Below are 23590 nucleotides of genomic sequence, written 5' to 3'. Positions count from 1 at the left end.
GTATTTCCGCTGCACATCTTTGAAGAAACAAGCAACGCCGAGCAACGAGCGAACGCGACGAGCTATTCACCCCCCCTCTAGCTACTTTTGGTCCTAACAAGTACAACCAAAAATACGCAAAAGGGAATTGAGAGGAGCATGTCATACAATTTTTCAAAAGGTGACAAACATAAATTGTGTGAGGTTGGAATTCTATTAATCACATGAGAAGCGGTAATGATTGCTTCCCTTAAAAGGTACTAGGAACACTGGCAGACAATAAAAATGAACGGACTGTTTCAACAAAAATGTCTATGTTTTCGTTCAGCGACATCATTCTGTTCAGGAGTATCTATATAAGAGGTTTGATGAATAGTACCATCAGAAGCAAGTAATTGTGAAAAATGATTCAAAGTGTATTCACCCCTGAAATCGTAATGAAAACACTTTATGACACTAGAATGTCGAGTTTTCACAAAAGCTCTGAAGTTGTTGAAAATAGTAAAATAATCAGACTTGTCTTTCATAAGATAGACCCAAATGTAACGAGTACAATCATCAATAAAAGAAGCATAATACCTTGACCCCTCTTTTATAGAAATAGGGGAGAGTCCCCACACATCAGAATAGATAAGAATAAATGGAGCAGAAGAAAAAGAAAGACTTTTAAAAAATGGTAAGACAGAAAATTTGGTCATTTTCCAACCACTACAATAAGAAATATCAAAACTTTTAAAGGTCTTAATACTTCTGTAGAAGTTAAAAACTATAAACGAGATGCTGAAACATGACCTAAATGAGAGTGCGACAAATAAAAATTAGAAGATGAATGATTCAGATGAAAAGATAATAAATCTACATTCGAAGCTGCAACTTCTGGTACTTTGAGTTGATCTAAACATAGAGTCCTCCTTGCTTACGACCTGCCCCAATCAGCGTCTGAGATTGCGGGTCCTGAATATAACAATTGGATGAAGAAAAAAAGACTAGGTATCCATACTCACATAATTGACTAACAGAAACAAGATTTAAAGTAAGATTCGGAATATAATAAACATCAGTAAGATATAAACAAGATGTAACAATTGAATCGACACCTACTAATGACATAGAAGTATTATCAGCAGTCACAATTGATATAGATAAACGGGGAGAAAAAGAAATAAAAGATAATAAATTAGATGATATATAATAGGAGGCACCAGAGTTCAAAATCCGTAAGGATGAAGATATACCTGAAATATCAGACGATGATAAATCTATATGAGAGGAAGTTGACATAACGTAGGGTTGAATTTTTTTTAAAAAATATTCAAACTTAAACAAAAACAATTTAGCATGATTAATTTCACGTTATAATAATATACTGTCTTCCGATTTTATTAGATTTTTAAGGAGACAATTATATGCACTGTTGTTCATGAAGTAAAACTAAGTATATTCTTGAAAATATTCACTATACTGCCATTTTTTAAGATATACTCTAAATAGGCAGGTTTTAAAGGTCAGTTTAGGGTGCGGAAAGTAAAAGTACGAAAAAAATTTCACAATGAAAAACTTTTGATCCTTTACTTTATTAAAAAAAAATTGAGAAGAAAAGAAAATATAATCCATCAACAGATAATTTTAAAATCAAAATTAATCATCTTAAAATCTGACAAAAAATAATTATTGAAAAAAATAATATATGTATCCTTTTTATTCATAAAATTATATTATATATTAAAAAAATAAGATATGGACTCTTTTTTAACTTACAAAATTATACTATGTATTTTTTTTTATTTATAAAATTATGTCACGTGTAGAAGCATGTGGATAAAATTATGTCACGTGTAGAAGAAAAGATCTTTTACGTCTCTGGCAGGCCCATAGGCCGGCCTGTGAATCGGACCCAATCCATACCTGTCTTGGTCCAGACACATTCTCTTACGTCGGGCCGGCACTGACACTTGGCCCTAGAGCCTGGTGCCAGATGTGTATAATTGAGTATGACTTCGACCGGGAGCCAAACCCTACGCCCCAAGTGCTCCCTTCGTGTGAGGGTCAGAGGAGGCGCGGGATCTTCTCCTCCGTCACCAACCACCACTCCGCCACCAGGGCTCGCCACCGTCGACGCTTTCCTCAATGACTCGGTACCAATTCTTTGTCCTCCTTTTCACATACCGTACACCTGTAGACCTGTCTTAATCTTTTCTCCGTGGCAGGCGGATTAGAGCTTTCAAGCGATGGATGAAATCCCACGACTTCGACTGCAGCGATGCCCTGGAGATCGTTGACGACGGATGTGTCGGCGGAGGCATATCGGTCAGAGCTGTTTGCGACCTGAAGGAAGGGGACCTTGTGGCCACCATTCCCAAGAGCGCTTGCCTCACTATTCAGACTTCGGGTGCGCGCGAAATGATCGAAAGCGCTGGCTTGGCGGGATCTCTTGGCTTGGCGGTGGCCGTAATGTACGAGAGGAGCTTAGGACCCGCATCTCCGTGGCATGGGTACCTTCAACTTTTGCCAGATAGAGAATGCGTGCCTCTCGTATGGAGCTTGCGGGAAGTCGACGCTTTTCTTTCAGGAACGGAACTCCACAAGGTAAAAGAATCACTTCCTCGATGCAATTTGTCAAATGAAGCTATGGACGATTATGATATATATTATTTATTGTGCGTGAGAACTCTATAATTTGTTTTCTCCAACCATTATTCTTCATTGGAAGCGGGAAGCCTGAGATTGAGAGAAAACTCAGTCAGAATGCTGAATGTTAGTAAGTCAAAATGCACCTACTGAGCAAGATATTGTGTATCAATTTGTATCAGATACAAAGGATAACCAAAGAACGATTGGGAAAGCTAGAGTGGATCAATCAGCTAGTCATTTAGTTGCCGTCTTCAATAACTTAGTCATCTGTTTCAGAAATTGGCACCTATTTTCCCATTGCCTCCGTTCTCTATTTCTGTTTTCTATCTTATATCATTTCACTTGATATAAGATTCGTTAGTACAAGACACTTCTAGTTGATTGACATTAGATTAGTTAGTCCAACTTATCGTGTTTTTACTCTCAAGTCATTTTTTCACTATGTAAGTCTCACGGAGATTAAAATTTATCTTTAATTTCATGGAAATGATCTCCTTTACATTGTGGCAGATGATACCTGTCAGTCTCTTAAGTCAAACCAGTTGGTTTACCAAAATTTTATTGCTATCATGTTTAAAAGATGATGGTTGGTCACGCTGGTGGTGTTGTATTCCACATTCAGTGTGCACTATGTGTGCATACAAACTTTGGGTGATTGTGTTTTTTTTTTTTTTTTGACACACGTCACTTAATGCTTTAGATGTTGTATGCCCTGCACTTGAATTATACGTCACTGCTTCTATATTGTGATCGTTCAATGTTTAGCTATCTTTTGGTAAATTTCTAGGCAGACAGTAAAGGAAGACAAGAGTTCTGTGTATGAGGATTGGAGAGAATTTATAGAGCCCTTAGTTTTATCTGGCACATGGAATCTTGATCCAGATAGGTTTGGTGTTGAGCAATATTTTTCAGCCAAGACTCTAGTTTCATCAAGATCATTTCAAATTGATAGTTGCTACGGATTTGGAATGGTGCCTTTAGCTGATCTGTGAGTAACCTTCATTGTGTCCAGATGTTTAATTGATGCTTTTGTCTGTATATGCAAACAGAAATTTTTATTTTGTTTAAATACAATTTTCCTGAAATCTTTCCTTGGCTGAGTTAAAATGTATTTCAGCTTCAATCACAAAACAGGAGCTGAACATGTCCATTTTACCTCAGTAACTTCTTCATCTAGCTCAGATGATGATGGAGATAGTGATATCAGTTATGAGTCTCATGATGGTGAATCATCAATCGTGAATTCAAATACTAGATCTTCAGGTTTTGATGAATTTTAACTCCAACTTTTACATGAAACAGGAAGCATTTTTATTAATAATTTAACTGAGTGATATTTTTTTTTTTTTTGCTCAGGAAAAGATGATACTAATCTTGAAATGATTATTGTTAAATATGCTGAGGCAGGATGTGAGGTTGGCATTCTGGTTTATAATTTTTCTTTCTTTTTCTGAATACATGCAACTTATGCTTGGTAAAGCAATTTATTTTTGGTGAATTTTAAAGCTTGGTAAAATCCATTATGATATTATTCCAGATTATTTTGTTCTTTGTCAGTGGATCAGAGCTGGGTCATGTATCCTAGAATTGATCATTTACATATTTTTTTGTTCAAAATATTTTTTCGCCATGAGATCTCCAACTTTAGTTCAATGACTTCCTTATTACTTTCATCCTCATTTGCCCAAGATTAACCAATTCACTTGTTATTACATTATGAATATACAGATCCCCATTTTAATGTTCTAGTGTTGGCATGATATAGGGCTCCTGATTTCTTTCAATATTTCACTTGTTTTCATCCTCATTCATATTTGGTGTCCATCACTTTGTTGACAAAAATATTTCTTGTTTCTGGTACCTTCAATCATATGGCCTGCTAGATTTAGTTAAATGTTAATGTTGTGGAAATGAACACTGCACTCTGCCAATTTGTGCTGAATCTATTTTATTTTGATTTTCTGTTACCAATCATCCTCGAAATCAAACTGCTCAACTGCCCTCTTGTTCATATATCAAGAATATGGCACCTCAATAGTTAGCCCACACACTTAAAGAGTAAACAGTGGCATTCGTTGACAGTAAAAAAACCATTGCAGCTTATTCCTCAATCCTTCAATATGTAATACTTGGGAAAATAAGCCAATTAAGTGATAAAATTAGAATCTGTCTACTCCCCACTTCTATGGTTTTATGCTTGTGCTTGTATACTAAATGGGAATTGTTCTTTCTGCTTGAGAATTTTCTTTTGTAATTTAAATTGCTCTGCAAATTTCGTTGGCTATGTTGTCAGTTCATGGATACTGTGTAGATGCAAAAATAAAATTTGCAGGGAAACAAAAAAAAAACAGTTCTGTCATTGCTGGAATATGTTATAAGGTCTTCCACACCTTCAGTTTAACCTTGATTTTGCATCGACAAATCACTGAACCATGTAAGAAAAGTTTTCGAAATATCCAATTCATGTACCCTAGTCTCAAAATTACTAAATCATGTATCCAATTTCAGTTTTGTGATTCACTTTAGCAATTGATTCGGAATGTTTTTGTGACAATGAACAATTGCAATTGATTATTTTTTTTTAAAATTAAAAAACCTTCTGTAATTAAAAATTTGCTGCTCTCAATACGGTATATCGAATTGATGTTTGAGGACATAGATATAATTAAGAGAACGAATGAACACATAGAATCTGGTTCCATGTCATTCCGAATCCTCTAGATTCATCAACCGATTTCGGTCAAAATCGACTAATAGATCTAGAGAGCTTGGAATGATGTGAAATCAGGTATTATGTGTTCATCTAGTTCTCCCGTTTATATCCATGGTTTCAAACATCAATTTGACACCCAATATACACAAATTGAATTTTTTTCAGGATATTATTGTAGCAATTGATTCCGGACAAATGAACTGTATCCAAATTAATTGTTATACTGAAGCAATCGATTCGGAGGGGTAAAAATGGATTTGGGTACATGATTTGGTATTTTTAAATTTAGAGTACGTGAATTAGGTATTTTAGAAACTTTTCTACATGATTTAGTAATTTGCCTATTTTTCATCTCGCTTTCTTGTCTCACCCGCTGTTTATTAAGAATTAGTTGGTAATAAATGTACCAATTTCTTTGAGCAACTAATTGGCATAACCTGTTTTCCTCAGGTGTTCAACACTTACGGCATCATCGGCAATGCTGCTCTTCTTTACAGATATGGTTTCACCGAACCCGACAACCAATACGACATTGTGAACATTGATCTGGCACTGGTAGTCAGATGGTGTTCCTCGGCCTTCTCTGGTCGCTATTGTAGAGCAAGGGTTTCATGCTGGAGAAAGCTAAATTATTTAGGTTCTGCCAATCAACACTGTGAATACTTTGAGATTTCATGCGATGGAGAACCAGAATTGGAGCTTCTCGTCCTACTTTACATAATTTTTTTACAAGAGGAGGATTATGAAAAACTGGGATATATGTCCGATGCATTAGTTAATCTGGATGAGTCCACTGCCATTGTCAAATTAGTCAAGGCCACAAGCAATAAACGCATGAAAATGGATCAGGAAACATCTGGAGATATCAAGGAGCTACTGGTATCAGACAACGTTTGTTTCGCACTAAGTTCACTTGCTGATCTGAGGGAAAGTTTGTATGGAAGTAGCTCGGTAGAGGAAGATACCAAAAAGATTGAAAGATGCTGTGATATGAAAGAGAGGAAGGCGTACCATTCTCTTGTGCTGCGGAAGTGTGAAAGGCTGATTCTCGGCAGGCTAAGAGATTATGCATCAAAAAGATCGAGTAAGAAGAAGCTGTAGAACAGTTTGATGGGTATTGAGTTGGAATAAGCAAGTGATTCATAGGTTTCGACCTGAGAAGTTCTGTAGCAACACGGAAAGTATTGATCTATGTAGGTATTATGATAAAAGACAAGTAGTTTATCAAGATGACACTTTTATCCCACTTGTTCTAAGAAGAGTTGAAGCAAGAGAGGGCATATACAGATTTACATCTTAACATTAATCGAAGACGTCAAAGGGACTTGAATCCAAATGCTCCCAACATATTAAGAGCAGATCCTCTAGTTCGTAAATTACAGACCAGGGGATGGTCTATTATATGAGGACTCTTGATTTGGATGGACTCTATCTTTAAATAGGTGGGGTTTATCCAAATCAAGGGTCCTCATCAGTGGACCATCCCTTAATCTATAATTTACGGATCAAAAGATCTCTACTGATTTACATCTCACTAAATTTTTTACAGAAGTTACTACATAAATGTCTTCAATTGATCACCAACTTTATGAATGTTAAAATATTAAATTCAATATTGTTCAAAAGTTAAAATGCATAAGATTTATAAAGCACGTCATATTTTTATATATTTACATATAGAACTGGGGAAAAAAAGTTATAATAGAATTTTATCGTGCCCAGATCCTTTGATCCAGAATCTTCTGAATCAGAGGAGGCCCTGTATGTTTATTGATGGGATGGATTAGACCCTACTTATTTAACAAGTGAGAATCTTCTGAATCAGAGGAGGCCCTGTATGTTTATTGATGGGATGGATTAGACCCTACTTATTTAACAAGTGAGGTACAGTCCATTCAATGAACATATAAAAGTCTAAAATTAATCCAGGATTCTGAACAAGAGGAACCTGCCCAACTTTATCTAAGTTACTAACAAGTTTGTGAAAAGTTGTTTACTAATTTTAATATCCGCCAACTGACCACGATTTCGACGAGCCCAAATCGGTGCGGTTTAATTGTATGCAAATTATAAAATTATTAATGGGGCAGAAGGTGACCTTGTAGTTGTGCCCGCTGGGGCAGATGACCGTGCTGGTCTCGTCGTGCTGCGGGTAGCTGTAGGCCTGCGGGTAGCTATAGGCGTCGGGGCACCGCGTCTTAAAGAACCTCGAATAAACCGTGGGCCCACAAGTTCCATCGGTGCAGCAGTACTGGGGCGTCCCGAACACGGTGCAGGGGTTGTTGCAGCCCCCCGGCGCCCTCAGCTCCGCCGGGCACTCCCCCACGATGTTGGCGGAGCACCGGACCCCTCCGCACCCGCCGCTGGTGGGGCTGAAGGCTATCCCCACGTTGTAGCCCTCCACGTTGGAGATGCCGAAGTAGTCGAGGTCGCTGAACTGGTTGAGGGAGAATTCGGCGAGGGTATTGGGCGGCCGGCCGTAGTCCTGGCACTGCAGCACCCCGCCGCAGTCGCCGGTCTGGCAGTTACCGCGGCCGCTTCTGTCGAAGGAGCACCCGGTGCGGGCCCAGATCCGGCCGAGGTCGGTGCCGGCGGTGACGTTGATGGTCCAGGTCTGACCCGGGTTGAGCTGGTTACCGCCGCCTGTCTTGGGGCTGGTGGAGGCCCATGCGGCCCAGACAGTGAAGGAGCAGCTGTTGACGATCTCGATGGTTGCGGCGTTATTGGACAGAGGGAGGAGGAGGAGGAGGAGGAGGAGGAGGAAACAGAGCACGGCGTTGGTTGATGTTGCCATGGTAGACTACGCACTATAATTAATTAATTAATTAGACTCAAGCTTATGTGTTGTGGGGATTCACGAGGAAGTGGAAAATCTATAGAGACTCGTACGATCGTGACGGACGGACTTCAGAGAGGACGTGACGGTTAAAATTACGAGGATAGAGTCAAAGTTTAAGTTAAAATGATATGGCAGTTCATTTCCGGCTCTTATGCTCACCTAATATTAAGACTCTCGAATCTAACCCGATCAGATTATTAGCCGAGCAAAAAAAGCTGACCGGCCCTTAAAGGCAGTCGAACATAAGAAGCCTAGTGCTTTGGTTAAAAAGATAACATGTTCAATCATTTAAATAGTCGATCGAGTGTTAAGGAGGCCGACCTTATAGGCCGGACGGAAAATTCAACTTATCTCATAGTAGACCGGCTCTATGAAGGATCAGCATCGGCTCCTTGATACTCATAGATACACACCCGGCCAAATAAAAATCTGGCCTGGCCTAAGGTGCTTAGTCTCATAAGCTCCTTTGTGCATGCGGCCCAACCAGAGAAATCGCCAGCCAGAGACACTTGGTTTCATATGGTTGCCCGAACATGATTTCTAGTATGCCCATTGCCTCACATCATCCTCTGAACGGATGTTTATTGTTGCAGATATCAGAGCAAGACAAGCACAACGATCACCGACCTATTAGGTCGGTTAGGATATTGTTAGTGTATACATTTATGTGTCAAAATATTCCTTATGTATTTTATGAATAATTATTTCATAAAAATAAGTATTTATCATTAATTATTTAATTTTCTGTACGTATATGATTAATAATAAAGTCCTACAGATTAATGTATATATTAATCTGAAAACAGACCTTGATCGGATAGAGATCTAGAGGAAGCACAGATATCTAGATCAACGCTAAGTATGACTAAGTCGAGATAGACCAAGGGATAGATATCCAAGTTTACTTTGGGGTGCCTTGAGTTTAGAGATATACTGGACATGACCCGCTTAAGAGGAAACCACATATTAAGCATCATTGGTCATTCATCTTATGAACGAATATAATTGATATTTTGACTTGAAACCTTCTGATCCTGTCCGAACCAGGGGTCAACGAACGCTGGGGATGTGGCGCTCCCTGCTAGATCCTCGAGTGCTCCGGCGAACCTGCAACAAAACCGAGCCGGGAGGGGTGTCCCGGCGACGGCCCTCCGACGCTCAAGTCAGGCGAGGAATAACAAAGAGGTGGCTTAGAAACAGAAGACTCGTGTACCTCCGGTGAAGAAATGGAGACCTTATATAGACCTCTCGAAGGAGCCTGGGCACGCCAATCAAAGCAATCACCTGCTTTCGACCATGCCCAGGTATGGGTCTGTCAGAAGGGCATCCATAAGGCCATACCACTACTGTATCAACCTCTCTATGATGTGACGGCTAGATCCTCTATCGTGAAATCTTGTGTACGGCATAATCATTAGGCATGCCTTTGCTGACATCCCATATCCCGAGCCGAACGAATAAGCCGTTCGGCTAACCTTTGTATCCTCGCCCTTATCCTGGCCGAACGGACCACCCGCTCGGCCCTTCGGTTCCAGCCGGGCAGACACCCGCCTTGGCGTCGGAAACCCAAACCTATGGCTGGGTTATATCTGGCTCCGCTTGGACCTGCTCAACTGCTCGACGCGGCCCTTACCCGCTTAGTCAGCCCTCCATCTGTCCTCAGGCTGGGACCCTTCAGGAAGTGGGTCCCCCATTCTCACCGCCGGATCACTTGCCTCCCCTTCAAGTCTAGTCGAAGGAGGCAGTGAGTCCGACTGACTGGACTATGTGTCCGAGCGGGCGGTCGTCGCCTTACCGTCGCTTATAATATCCCTTGAGCCGTTCGGCCCTTATGCCAAATTCAGCCGCTCGGCTCTTCGTTTTGAATGTCTTGGCGCTCCACGTAGATGTTTGCTTGTCTAAATCTTCTCGAAAATCACGCAAATCCTTTTCATTAAGTCGAAGCATGCGCGGTATGGGTGCATTAATTGCGCCTGGTGACAGAGCGCCACGTGGCTCTTCTCGCGTGGCGGTGATGATCCGTACGATGGGACGCCGATTGTTTTGAAATGGACGGCCCGATGACGTCCTTGTTTCTCGTGACCTGGATCGGACGATGGAGGCCAATCGACTTCGGCCGTATAAAGCCTTAGTCCTCCTCCTCTGCCGCATCTTTGCTCGTGCTTTGTCCTTCTGACTCCTCTGTTGCTGCGGCCTCCGGCGATCCAGTTCCTGTTTTTCGGCTGCTATCATCTCACCGGCGATCTTCTCCGCCCATCTCCTTCTTAGTGAGCCTTCTTTCCTCGCTTACCAGGTCTTTCCTAATCGTTTCACCTCTCTTTCGTTGCTATCCTTTTGTCTCTTCGAGATGGCGAGCTCTTCCGAACCCGCTACCCATGTTCATGGTCCATGGTATATGAGTATGGAAAGTAAATTTGACGAGGAGGGCGCTCGGCGTCTTGTTCGGACGTACGGGATCCCGGACGACCATGAAATAGTTATAGCCGACCCGACCGATCGGCCCCATAACCCGCCGATCGGTACCATTTGCTTTTTTCTAGACCAATTCCAGGGCGGCCTTAGATTTCCTACCCATCCATTTATTTTGGAAGTTTGTAATTATTTCCGCATCCCGCTCGGCCAACTTGTGCCGAATTCCTTTAGGCTGCTGAGTGGGGTGGTCGTCCTCTTTAGGCTGCATAGTATTCCACTTGACCCCAAAATATTCCACTTCTTCTTCTACCCCAAACAATCCGAGTTGGGCACCTTTATTTTCCAAAGTAGAATAGGCTTCAAATTTTTTGATAATATGCCGACCTCCAACAAGCACTGGAAGGAGTTTTTCTTCTATATACGAATTCCCGAGCGGCCAGTATTCCGAACTAAATGGCAGACCGCTGTGCCAACCCAGCCGGAGCTCGACAAATTCAGAAGCAATCCAGCCTACCTTCATGCAGCAAACTGGTTGTCTGGTCAGCGGTACAAAATCGACCAGTTGCTTCTCAAGGGGGTGTTGTACATTTTTGGATTATCTCCCGTTCGGGCCAATCTTCCCTACCGCATGAGTAAGGACTCTTTACTCACTTCGCCTTTTTTTGTCTAACTGATTTTAATTTTTTCTACTGCAGCTGAAGTCATGTGGCGCTCCAAGACTACTGATCATCTGAAATTGAAAGCCGTGGAAATTGAGGCGGCTACCAAAAAAGAACTCGCCGAGCGGGGTCTAATCCCCAGCCGCCCGACAGCTACAGGAGAGGGGGGGACGCAGTCCGCCCCTGAAACAGAAGTTACTCCATCCGCTTCAACAGAGGTTGAGGCGGATCCTGTTTCCTATGCCCCAGCCGAGCTGGGAGTCCCCCAGGCTGGGGATTCACCACGGGAAGTTCGGCGGAAGCGTCGAAGAGACCCCAGCCTTCCGCCGACCCAAGGCGAACCACAGGCGCCGATCGAGGTCGCTTCGCCAGATCGCACCCCATCGCAGATCGGGACCTCAGTGGCCTCGCCCACCGCACAACCCTCTGGCTCTCCTCCACTGACTTGTCGTCGCTTACGACGGTTGGGCGAAACTTCAACCATTGGGGAGTCCTCGGGCCAGGCGACTGAGGCTGAGGAAGTGCCGGCCGGCCACCCGACCGTCAAGACTGCCCTTCGATTCCCATCGGAGGAATATTTATTGTCTGCCGATCGGCCTTCAAGCCCCGTTCATGAGATAACCTTGAGGGGTCCGCTCGCCAAGCTTTTTGAGGACGCTCAGATTAGGGTGGCCCTCATGACGCCCAAGCAGCTTGGTGATAACCACATGCAGCAGGCCACTCAGGTAGGTTCATTTTTCTTCTTGTGTCCTGCTACTGTTTGGTTTCTGAATTTATTGTTTCCCTTATAGCATTGGGCCGAGCAAATCACCACTAGCCATCGGCTGGCCGAGCTGGAGGATCTCATGGAAAAACTCCAAGTCTCGGGGGGTCCATCGGCCGAGCGGGAGAAACAAGCCCGTGAGGCCGAACAGAAGAAGGCCGCCGACCTGGCTACAGAGGTGGCTCGACTTGAAGGCCTGGTGAAGAAACGCGACGCAGACGTGAAGCGCGCCAGTAGCCGGAAGAAGCGGGTGATTGCTGATCTGGACAAGATGAAAGTTGAAGTCCGAGCCCTAGATCAGCAATCTAAGAATCTGGAAGCCCAGCTAGCTGTCGAACGGGATGGGCGCTCCGCTGAACGCACTAAAGCGGAGGTGGACCAGAAAGTTCTCCAGGACTCGCTAATTGCCTCCCGAGCGGCTTTCAGAAAGTACAAGGAAGGGGAGCCGAGTCGCCTAGCAGCAGCGCGCCAAGAATACCTCCGCTCGGAGCGGTTCGGCGAAAAGTTCGGTGGCAACGTCTCCTCAACTTTCGCCGAGGCGGTCAAGGTCGAAGAAGGGGGGGCACCTTCCTGCTGACCTGAGCATTCCCTCTTCAGATCTGGCGGCTATGATTGACGATATCCCGGACGCCTTTTTTAATTTTGAGGATCCGGAGTGAAGCGAGTTCTTCCCAGTACTTTCTGTATTTCATCTGCTGATGTAAAATTTTTGCATGTGCCGATCGGCGTAATTGTCTTCTTTTGTCTCTATTTTTGCTTGCCCTTCATTGCCATTTTTTGTCTGTTTGGTGCTTATTCGTAGAATCAGTTAAGCTCCACGTGTTCCACACTAGACGACCGATCGGGTTAATCAGTTGACTTGTTTTCCTCGAAATCGTTTAGCGCTTGGCTATGCTGTTTGCATTCAGTGAATGTGAAGTATTGGCAAACTGATGGCCGATCGGACTTAATCAATTTAGTACTTGCGAACGCTCGTTATTTGGCGTCCTTAGTTTCGTCCAGTAAGCTCACAGTCGCGGGTTTGACTCTCGATCTTTAATGTCGGATCTCGACGGCGCGGTTATTTATAGCCGGTCGGCGCGACTCTCGATTTTTAACGACGGGGCTCATCGGTCTTCTGCTCGGACGTTTATAGACGCCGGCTCGTCTCTCGATCTTTAATGTCAGTGCTCGACGGCGTGGTTATTTATAGCCGGTCGGCGCGGCTCTCGATTTTTAACGACGGGGCTCGTCGGTCTTCCGCTCGGACGTTTATAGACGCCGGTTCGTCTCTCGATCTTTAACGTCGGTGCTCGACGGCGCGGTTATTTATAGCCGGTCGGCGCGGCTCTCGATTTTTAACGACGGGGCTCGTCGGTCTTCCGCTCGGACGTTTATAGACGCCGGCTCGTCTCTCGATCTTTAACGTCGGTGCTCGACGACGCGGTTATTTATAGCCGGTCGGCGCGGCTCTCGATTTTTAACGACGGGGCTCGTCGGTCTTCCGCTCGGACGTTTATAGACGCCGGCTCGTCTCTCGATCTTTAACGTCGGTGCTCGACGGCGCGGTTATTTATAGCCGGTCGGCGCGGCTCTCGATTTTTAACGACGGGGCTCGTCGGTCTTCTGCTCGGACGTTTATAGACGCCGGCTCGTCTCTCGATCTTTAACGTCGGTGCTCGACGGCGCGGTTATTTATAGCCGGTCGTCGCGGCTCTCGATTTTTAACGACGGGGCTCGTCGGTCTTCCGTGGCGCTTATCGCGTGGCGGTCATGATCCGTACGCTGGGACGCCGATTGTTTTAATGGACAGCCCGATGGCGTCCTTAGTTTCGTCCAGTAAGCTCACAGTCGCGGGTTTGACTCTCGATCTTTAACGTCGGATCTCGACGGCGCGGTTATTTATAGCCGGTCGGCGCGGCTCTCGATTTTTAACGACGGGGCTCGTCGGTCTTCCGCTCGGACGTTTATAGACGCCGGCTCGTCTCTCGATCTTTAACGTCGGTGCTCGACGGCGCGGTTATTTATAGCCGGTCGGCGCGGCTCTCGATTTTTAACGACGGGGCTCGTCGGTCTTCCGCTCGGACGTTTATAGACGCCGGCTCGTCTCACGATCTTTAACGTCGGTGCTCGATGACACGGTTATTTATAGCCGGTCGGCGCGGCTCTACGGTTTAACGTCTGGGCTAGACGGTCGTTAAGGCTAATTTTAACGCTCCCGTTCGGCGCAGCTTAACATATACAGAATTAGCGCCATATTACACCACTTTGCTTCCCGCACGTGGCCTTCGGTTTTTGTGTCGATGCTCGGGTATCGTACGCCCGGCCGAACAGCACGGGGTCTTCAGCATTGAGCATTTTGGCTCGGATAATTTACCTCCGTCCGAATGGTACGGGGCCTTCGATTCTCAAGCTCCTGACTCAACCAATTTACCTCAGGCCGAACGGCGCGGGGCCTTCGTTTGTTGACAATGCCTTATAATTGTCCTCTTGATTCTTCATTTCTGCATTTCCAGTATTCAGTCGAAAAAAGTACACAGGATGATTTACAGTGGTACACCTTTCATCCCGCCCGGTAAGGCTGGAGGTGGTTCGCGCTCCACGGCCTATCCAACTGCCGACCGTCCTTATCCTCCAAATAATACGCACCCGAGCAGAGCTTATCGATGATTTTGAAGGGACCTGCCCACGGAGCTTCAAGCTTGCCGACGTCGCCGACCGGTTTGACTTTCTTCCAGACAAGGTCGCCGACCTGGAATGATCGGGGAATGACGCGGCGGTTGTAGTTTTGCTTCATTCGTTGACGGTATGCCATCAGACGAACGGATGCCTTGGCTCGCTCCTCGTCAATCAAATCCAGCTCCATGTTCCTCCGATCGGCGTTGCCTTCATCGTGCAATTGGACCCGGACGGACTCGACGCCGACTTCAACCGGAATGACTGCTTCGCCGCCGTACACCAGATGAAAAGGTGTGACGCCCGTTACTTCCTTAGGAGTCGTCCGGATGGCCCATAAAACGCCCGGCACTTCATCCGGCCAACTTCCTCCCACGTGGTCGAGCCGAGCGCGCAGAATACGGAGAATTTCCCGATTGGCTACTTCGGCTTGACCGTTGCTTTGGGGGTAAGCCACGGACGTGAAGTGTTGCTCGATGCCGTAGCTTTTGCACCAATCTTCTAGCACCTTCCCTGTGAATTGCCGCCCATTGTCGGAAACCAATCGGCGAGGGATACCGAACCTACAGATGATGTGTTGCCAGATGAATTTTTTGACCATCTGCTCGGTGATCCTGGCTAGTGGCTCGGCCTCCACCCACTTGGAAAAATAATCGACCACCACCAGCAAAAATTTCCTCTGCCCGGTCGCCATCGGAAATGGACCCACAATATCCATTCCCCATTGATCGAAAGGACATGAAACGGCTGATGTCTTCATCTCCTCTGCCGGTCGGTGCGAGAAGTTGTGATACTTCTGGCATGAAAGGCACGCAGATACTGTCCGAGCGGCGTCCATTTGTAAGGTCGGCCAAAAGTATCCAGCTAGCAAAATCTTCTTGGCTAGTGATCGTCCGCCCGGATGTCCTCCGCACGATCCTTGATGTACCTCTTGGAGGATGTAAGCCGAGTCTTCCGAGCTCACACACTTCAACAGCGGGCGAGAGAAAGCCTTCTTGTAGAGCTGATCGCCGATGAGTGTGAACCGACCGACCCTCCTCCTGAGCAGCTGGGCTTCATCCCGATCGGCAGGAGTGATGCCCGAGCACAAAAACTCCATGATGGGTGTCCTCCAGTCGTCCGGAAACATGAGGTCTTCCATCCGGTCAACATGTGCCACCAAAGATACTTGTTCAATTGGCTTCGGGATAATGACCGGCGTTATAGAACTTGCTAGTTTGGCCAACTCATCGGCTGCCTGGTTCTCCGTTCGGGGAATCTTCTGAATAAGAACCTCGCGGAAATTAGCTTTGAGTTTTTCAAAGGCCTCAGCGTAGAGTTTAAGCCGAGCGCTGTTGATTTCAAAGGTGCCAGACAGTTGCTGAGCGGCCAACTGTGAATCTGAATAAAGTGTCACCCGACCGGCTCCCACATGCCGTGCTGCCTGCAATCCGACTATGAGGGCCTCATACTCTGCTTCATTGTTGGTAGCTTTGTAATCCAGCCGGACGGATAAGTACATCTTTTCTTCTTGAGGCGAGAGCAGCAATATTCCAATCCCACTTCCGAGCCGAGTGGAAGACCCATCCACATATATTCTCCACAGAGCTTCCGGCTCTGGCTTTTGCACTTCGGTCACAAAATCAGCCAAGGATTGCGCTTTGATCGCCGAGCGGGGCTGGTATTGGATGTCAAATTCACTTAGTTCTGTCGTCCATTTGATGAGCCGTCCGGACGCTTCTGGATTCAACAGCACTCTTCCTAGTGGGTTGTTCGTCCGGACAATGATGGTGTGAGCCAAGAAATATGGTCGAAGGCGCCGAGCGGCTAGAACCAAAGCAAAGGCCAACTTCTCGAGCCCGGTGTAACGAGATTCAGCATCTTTTAAAATGTGGCTCAGAAAATACACCGGCTGCTCTTCGCCGCTCGCCCTCACAAGTGCTGAGCCTACAGCATGCTCAGTTGACGACAGATAAATATAAAGTGACTCACCCCCGATCGGCTTGGCAAGTACAGGCAGAGAATTAAGATATGTCTTCAATTCTTCAAATGCTCGGTCACATTCTTCATCCCACTGGAACTTAGTAGCCTTGCGCAGGATCTTGAAGAATGGTAGGCTCTGGTCGGCGGTTTTGGAGATGAATCTGGACAAAGCAGTTATCCGACCGGTCAACCGCTGCACTTCCCTTGTATTTCTGGGAGGTGGCATGTCTTGTAGAGCTTTCACTTTGCTGGGATTTGCTTCAATACCCCGTTCGGTCACTATGTACCCCAAGAAACGCCCTCCTTTTGCTCCGAACAGGCACTTCTGGGGATTTAGCTTGACTCCATATTTGCGTAGCGTTCGGAAGGTTTCTTCCATGTCCTTGAAGAGATCGGCCGCTCGGACTAATTTAATAAGAATGTCGTCCACATAGACTTCCAGATTCCGCCCAATCTGCTCCCTGAACACTTTGTTCATCAAGCGTTGATAGGTGGCCCCGGCATTCTTCAATCCGAACGGCATCACATTGTAGCAATATGTGCCAAGCTAACTTTTTCTTGATCTTCACGGGCGAGCGGCACTTGATGATAGCCTTGGTAGGCGTCGAGCATACATATTAACTCGCAGCCGGCCGTAGAGTCCACCAGCTGATCTATCCGGGGCAGGGGATAAAAATCTTTGGGGCATGCTTTGTTTAAGTCTCGAAAGTCGATGCAGACTCTCCACTTGCCGCCCGGCTTGGAGACTAATACTACGTTAGCCAGCCAGCTCGGAAACTGCACCTCGCGTATGTGGCCGGCTTCCAGAAGTCTCTCTACTTCCGCCCGTATGATGGCATTCTGCTCGACACTGAAATCCCTTTTTCTCTGCTTCATTGGCCGAGCGTCCGGTCGGACATGCAACTCATGCTGCGCTATGCTCGGCGAAATTCCGGGCAACTCATGTGTTGACCAGACGAAGACATCATGATTTCGTTGGAGGCATTGGATCAGCTCCTCCTTCTGTTTCTCCTCCAAATCAGAGGCGATAAAAGTCGTGGCCTCCGATCGGGTCGGATGGATCTGAACCTCCTCCTTTTCATCATAAATTAAAGCAGGAGGTTTCTCGGTTATGGCGTGTACCTCGATCCGGGGCGCCTTCCGAGCGGAACAGGCTTCTGCTCGGACCATCTCTATATAGCACCGCCGAGCTGCTAGCTGATCTCCATGTACTTCTCCTACTTTGTCCTCCACGGGGAACTTGATCTTATGATAGAAGGTTGAGACGACTGCTCGGAATTCGCTGAGCGCCGATCGTCCCAAAATGACATTGTAGGACGAAGGAGAGTCGACCACCACGAAGTTTACTGTCCTGGTCCTCCTGAGCGGCTCTTCTCCCAGTGAGATAGCCAGCCGTAGTTGTCCGACTGGCTGCACTTCGTTACCCGTGAACCCGTAGAGCGGCGTTGTCATGGGCAGCAGCTCGGCTCGATCAATTTGTAGTTGATCGAACGCCTTCTTGAATATAATGTTGACTGAGCTCCCTGTGTCAACAAATACGTGGTGAATAGTGTAATTTGCTATTACCGCTTTGATGAGCAGAGCGTCGTCGTGGGGCACTTCTACTCCTTCTAAGTCTCCGGGCCCGAAAGTGATTTCCGGTCCACTTGCCCGCTCTTGGCTACAACCGACTGCGTGGATCTGTAGCTGCCTGCCTTTCTGGCTCCGTTGGAGTCTCCTCCATCGCCCACCAAGAATAACGTTGATCTCGCCTCGGAAGTATTGTTTATTTTCCTCTTCCCGAGGCGGACGGATCGTTCTCCGACGCCGGCGATTCTCCCGCCTTGAGATCGATGCCGATCGGTGTCTGCTGATGTCGCCTCTCGGTGCGGGTCTGAGTCGGCTTCATGGGTCCTTTGCCTCCGTCGATGGAAGGAGACCGCCGGACTTCGGCAGGATTAGCCACGAAGGGAAGACTCCGACAATCCCTTGTGTTGTGCGTATCCGTCCGGTGGAAGGAGCAGAACATAGGGGTCCATTTCTTCTTTGGCTTGCTTCGAGCGGCAGCTACTTCTTGTACTTGGGACCTTACACGAGGGGAGCGGATTGCTTCGGCCCTTGGTCCCCTCGGCGGTTGATGAGCGGCGTGCTGTTTCCGTTCGGCCTGAATAGGTGCCCGCTCGGTTGGAGTTTCCTTTTTCCGGGCGACTTGCGCTTCTTCCACGTTAATGTACTCGTTGGCCCGATGTAGCATGTGATCATAATCCCGGGGCGGCTTTCGGATGAGCGATCAGAAGAAATCTCCATCCACTAGGCCTTGTGTGAAGGCATTCATCATGGTTTCCGAAGTGGCCGTTGGAATGTCCATCGCCACTTGGTTGAATCGCTGGATGTAAGCTCGAAGCGATTCCCGGGCCTCTTGCTTGATGGCGAACAGACTTACGCTTGTTTTTTGATAACGCCGACTGCTGGCGAAGTGGTGGAGGAAGGCCGTTCGGAAGTCCTTGAAGCTTGTGATGGATCCGTCCGACAGCCTCCGAAACCACCGTTGAGCCGATCCCGAGAGAGTGGTAAGAAAGACTCGGCACTTTACTCCATCGGTGTATTGATGGAGCGTGGCTGTGTTATCAAACTTACCCAGATGATCATCCGGGTCTGTTGTTCCATTGTACTCGCCGATCGTCGGAGGCACGTAGTGCTTGGGCAGAGGGTCTCGTAGAAAAGCCTCCGAAAATTGGCGATTGATCCGCTCGGGAGATGAGTCCGCTCGGGGAGCTTTCCCCTTTCTGTCGTCTCGCCTAGGCATTTCGTCGGAAGAAGATCCTCTATCTCTCCGAGCTGGTACGACTTCAGGGGTGCGGAATAAGGCCCGATGGAATGCGACGGTGGCTTGAGGTGCTTCCGCTCGGCCACCCGACGCAGATGTTGCTTGTTGCTCCGGCCGCTCGGCTGATGCTTTTTGTTTTTGCTCCACAAGTTTGGCGGCCCTCATCTCGACCAGAGCGTCGAGTTCTTCTGTTGAAAGCGCCACCGTGTGTTGTCGTCCAGCCTCGTCCATCGTTCCCGTTCGGATGCAGGAGCGTTCTCACAGACGGCGCCAAATTGATCCTGTCCGAACCAGGGGTCAACGAACGCTGGGGATGTGGCGCTCCCTGCTAGATCCTCGAGTGCTCCGGTGAACCTACAACAAAACCGAGCCGGGAGGGGTGTCCCGGCGACGGCCCTCCGACGCTCAAGTCAGGCGAGGAATAACAAAGAGGTGGCTTAGAAACAGAAGACTCGTGTACCTCCGGTGAAGAAATGGAGACCTTATATAGACCTCTCGAAGGAGCCTGGGCATGCCAATCAAAGCAATCACCTGCTTTCGACCATGCCCAGGTATGGGTCTGTCAGAAGGGCATCCATAAGGCCATACCGCTACTGTATCAACCTCTCCATGATGTGACGGCTAGATCCTCTATCGTGAAATCTTGTGTACGGCATAATCATTAGGCATGCCTTTGCTGACATCCCATATCCCGAGCCGAACGAATAGGCCGTTCGGCTAACCTTTGTATCCTCGCCCTTATCCTGGCCGAACGGACCACCCGCTCGGCCCTTCGGTTCCAGCCGGGCAGACACCCGCCTTGGCGTCGGAAACCCAAGCCTATGGCTGGGTTATATCTGGCTCCGCTTGGACCTGCTCAACTGCTCGACGCGGCCCTTACCCGCTTAGTCAGCCCTCCATCTGTCCTCAGGCTGGGACCCTTCAGGAAGTGGGTCCCCCATTCTCACCGCTGGATCACCTTCATTTATTCTATGTGTGGAGTTCTGTGCTTTGACGCTGTTAAAAACAGTCTTTAATCGGATTGTGATTAATACAATAGTTGGGTGTATGGTAAAGCGTAGAGAGAATAATGTTGAGTCAATAATAGATTCATCTCTCTCTTGGATTAGGAGTTAACATCCTGACCACTTGATAGAAATATTAGTGACTCGAAATCAATGGTCACGAGAGGAATAATTTATCATTCAAGAGGAGTCTATTATATCTTGAAAATCAAGTAAAATAATTAATTTAGTAATTATGCACAATGTACCAAATTAATTAGGATGTATGCTTAGACGAAGAGATTGAATTACATAATAATCGATTTATAGTGGTTTATAATTTTATGACTAATATTAATTTTATCACGTTGGGTGATTAAAAATTGTTGATTGACGATTACCTCATGTTGGATCGAGTCGTACGTGAGAGCCGGGGAGGGGGGTGAATCACATGGTTTTCAAGAGCTTATTTTTTTATTTGAAATCAAAGTAAAGGTAGAGTGGAAAAGATGAAAGTGAAAAGCAAGTAAAAGACATGAACGCAAGCGGTTTTTACTTGATTCGGAGCTTTCAGTGACTCCTATTCCAAGACCCAGGTCACGCGGATCTAATGACGGATAATCCACTAAATGTCTCTTCCGAAACTGTCGGAAGAGAAGATCGAGTATGATCCTGTCCGGAAGCTGAGTCAGAGGGACTGGCCAGGTGATGTAGTTGGAATGTTGAATGAATCGCGATGGCCCACAAGAGGGTATGCTGAGATGTCTTCTATATTGACCAAGTAGTCAGAAGTCCTCTCGTCAACGCTACCTACAGCTAGCGACCGAATTGCCCCAGTGGCCCAGTCCCTGGTACCCCGATGCTCGAAGCAGATCCAACAAATATATAAGGAACAGAACAAATAGTAGAGTAATGAAATGTGTATAAAATAAGAATGGAGAACGTACCCTGGCCCAGGGGGCACACTTTAATGGATCGGTGAGTTAGTCGGGGCATTGCTTGGGTTATTGTGACCAGGAAAAGTAGATGGCTCTAAGCAGGATGAAGAGACGGATCTGACGGCACCTAGTCGAGTGCGACCTGGATCCCAAAGACGACATATAGGTCGGGATATGACATCGGCACGTAGGTCGGGATATGACATCGACACACATGCTGAGATATGATATCGGCACGCAGGCTGGCATACAATAATGGCACGAAGGTCGGAACATGATGGCTAGAACACAACAGCGGCTCGAAGGCCGGAACACGGCAATGAATTGATGGCTGAAACAAAATAGTAGCTTAAAGGCCGGAGATAAGCTAGATCAAAGGGGTGAATGCTGGATCGTCATCAGACATGTACGGTCAGATGGATCGGAGGGGCTTGCGATAACAAGGACTGTTCTGAGGACAGCGTTAGCCACTGAAGACGATATCACCCGGTTGTAGGTGACGTCGACCGTTTGTGAGCCGCGTCAGCCGCTGGAGGCAGTGTCGGCCGGCAGTGCCGTGAAGAGGGAGAAGGCGTATGGGCTGCCAATGGGTGTGAGAGAGTGGGAGGTAGTGCTGGATAGGGGGAGAGCAGCGAGGTAGTGTCGGCAACGGAAGCAACGTGTGGAGGAAGAAAAAGGCCAGTTGGCCTCGATGATGGTTGGAGCCAGAGGCGATGCTCCAACAGTGCACTCCCGTGGGCAGCGTTGGTGAGAGAGTGTGAGAGAGGGGTGTCACGATGGTGTTAGAGATCATGGGAGAGGTGGCAACGGCGTTTCCGACGTGAACGCGTCTGGGGGAGAAGAGGAGAGGCTCTACCATCCTCTTCTTTACGTCTGACGGTGGCGGCGTCCCGCGAGGGAGATGAGGAAGAAATGGCGTGAGCAAGATCCCAACGACATTAGGAGGGTGGCAGCGTGGCGGCGTCGACGACCTTAATAGCATCGACATGGAGAAGGGGGGAGGCGGCTTGGAGGCGATCGTCACCGGTGGGCATCACTCACTGGTGGCGACGAGAGAAGAAGAAGCTCCCTCCCTCCCTTCTTTGTGGTGGTGGCGGAGAAGCCCTACGAAGCCCCAAAAATCAACCCCCCCCCCCTTTCACGGGTCTATGGTTCCCTAAAAAGGCTGCTACAGTAAAATGACAAAAATTCCCCACCCATCTCTACTGATCACATCACAAACCTCCCCTTCAAGTATAGTCGAAGGTGATGCAAGTCTGACTAACTAGACCAAACCTAACGTAAAGCAGAATCGCTCCTGAATGCAGCGTCAGATCGCTGAGCCTGTCATATAACATCAAACGACTAGCGACGAACAGCAAGTGCTGGGCAGAGTGATGCGAAAAACAAGTGCCGACTAAGCGGTGAAAAACAATGCCAAGCGGATGCCAAGCATGCGATCGAGTGAATGTCAAGCGGGAGATAGGGCAAATGTCGTGCGAGCAATCGGGCAAAAGTTGAACGAGCAATGAGAACAACACCCTACGAGCAATGACGATGCCGAGAGAGCCGCAAAAGTAACGCCGACCGAGCAATAAGTCAAACGATTGCCAACCAAGTGACAAGTGGGATGCCGAGCTAAACAAGGAATGGAAAACCGAGCAGGCAACCTAGCTGATGCTTAAGGGATATTGATCGAATAAAGGCGTGCCAAGCTGAGCGACGTAAGGAATGTCGAGCGGATCAATGTAAGAAATAATGCCAAGCATATATGCCAAGTAAGCGATCGATCGAATGCCGAGAGAGACTGAGTGATATCGAGAAGACGGTGGGGCGATGCTACGCAGAGATTGAGCGATTATACAAATGCCAAGCAAGAAGTAAAAATAAGTGTCAGTCGGGCGGTGAATGCAGGGTAAAGCAACGAGTGAGACATGAGCGGCGAGTGAGACATGAACGATAAATGTCGGACAGAGTGGCGAGTGAGGTGCAAACAATGAATGAGAGGAATGTCAACCAGGCAATGAGTGTCGAATAGAGTGGCAAGTGAGACTAGCACTTAATCAGGGAGAGAACTCGACTGCCTAATCATTGTGCCCGACCGAGAGGTCGTTGGCCATGCAAGTCTTGCTTGCTTATAAATCGCTCTCAGGCTAGAGTCTGGAAGGCCGACTGAGAGAATTTGATCGAACGACAGAATGGTGCCCATCAGATGCCAAGCGAACGGAAGAATGTCGAGCGTGCGTATAGACGGAGCAAAGTGAAAAATCG

General features: G+C 47.0%; 2 protein-coding genes across 3 annotated transcripts; one reads left to right on the top strand and one right to left on the bottom strand.

Annotated features, from left to right (window-relative positions):
* The first annotated feature begins 1988 nt into the window (after positions 1-1988).
* LOC122046558 (ribosomal lysine N-methyltransferase 3-like) lies at positions 1989-6567 on the top strand. Of its 2 annotated transcripts, XM_042607314.1 has the most exons (6): positions 1989-2114; positions 2187-2565; positions 3402-3598; positions 3728-3873; positions 3967-4025; positions 5774-6567. In XM_042607314.1, the coding sequence occupies exons 1-6, from the start codon at positions 2107-2109 to the stop codon at positions 6422-6424; spliced, it is 1440 nt and encodes a 479-aa protein (XP_042463248.1). In that variant the 5' UTR covers positions 1989-2106; the 3' UTR covers positions 6425-6567. The 2 variants fall into 2 exon arrangements, with proteins under 2 accessions (XP_042463248.1, XP_042463257.1); XM_042607323.1 differs by lacking the exon at positions 1989-2114 and having other exon boundaries at positions 2331-2565; positions 3398-3598.
* Positions 6568-7018: 451 nt separating this feature from the next.
* Positions 7019-8117, bottom strand: LOC122046570 (protein P21-like). The gene has a single exon (XM_042607335.1). The coding sequence runs from the start codon at positions 8115-8117 to the stop codon at positions 7326-7328; it is 792 nt and encodes a 263-aa protein (XP_042463269.1). The 3' UTR covers positions 7019-7325.
* Between the last annotated feature and the right edge of the window lie 15473 nt (positions 8118-23590).

Source organism: Zingiber officinale, chromosome 1B (assembly GCF_018446385.1).
Source record: "Zingiber officinale cultivar Zhangliang chromosome 1B, Zo_v1.1, whole genome shotgun sequence".
Classification (NCBI taxonomy): domain Eukaryota; kingdom Viridiplantae; phylum Streptophyta; class Magnoliopsida; order Zingiberales; family Zingiberaceae; genus Zingiber; species Zingiber officinale.
This window is presented reverse-complemented; position numbering and strand designations above follow the sequence as displayed.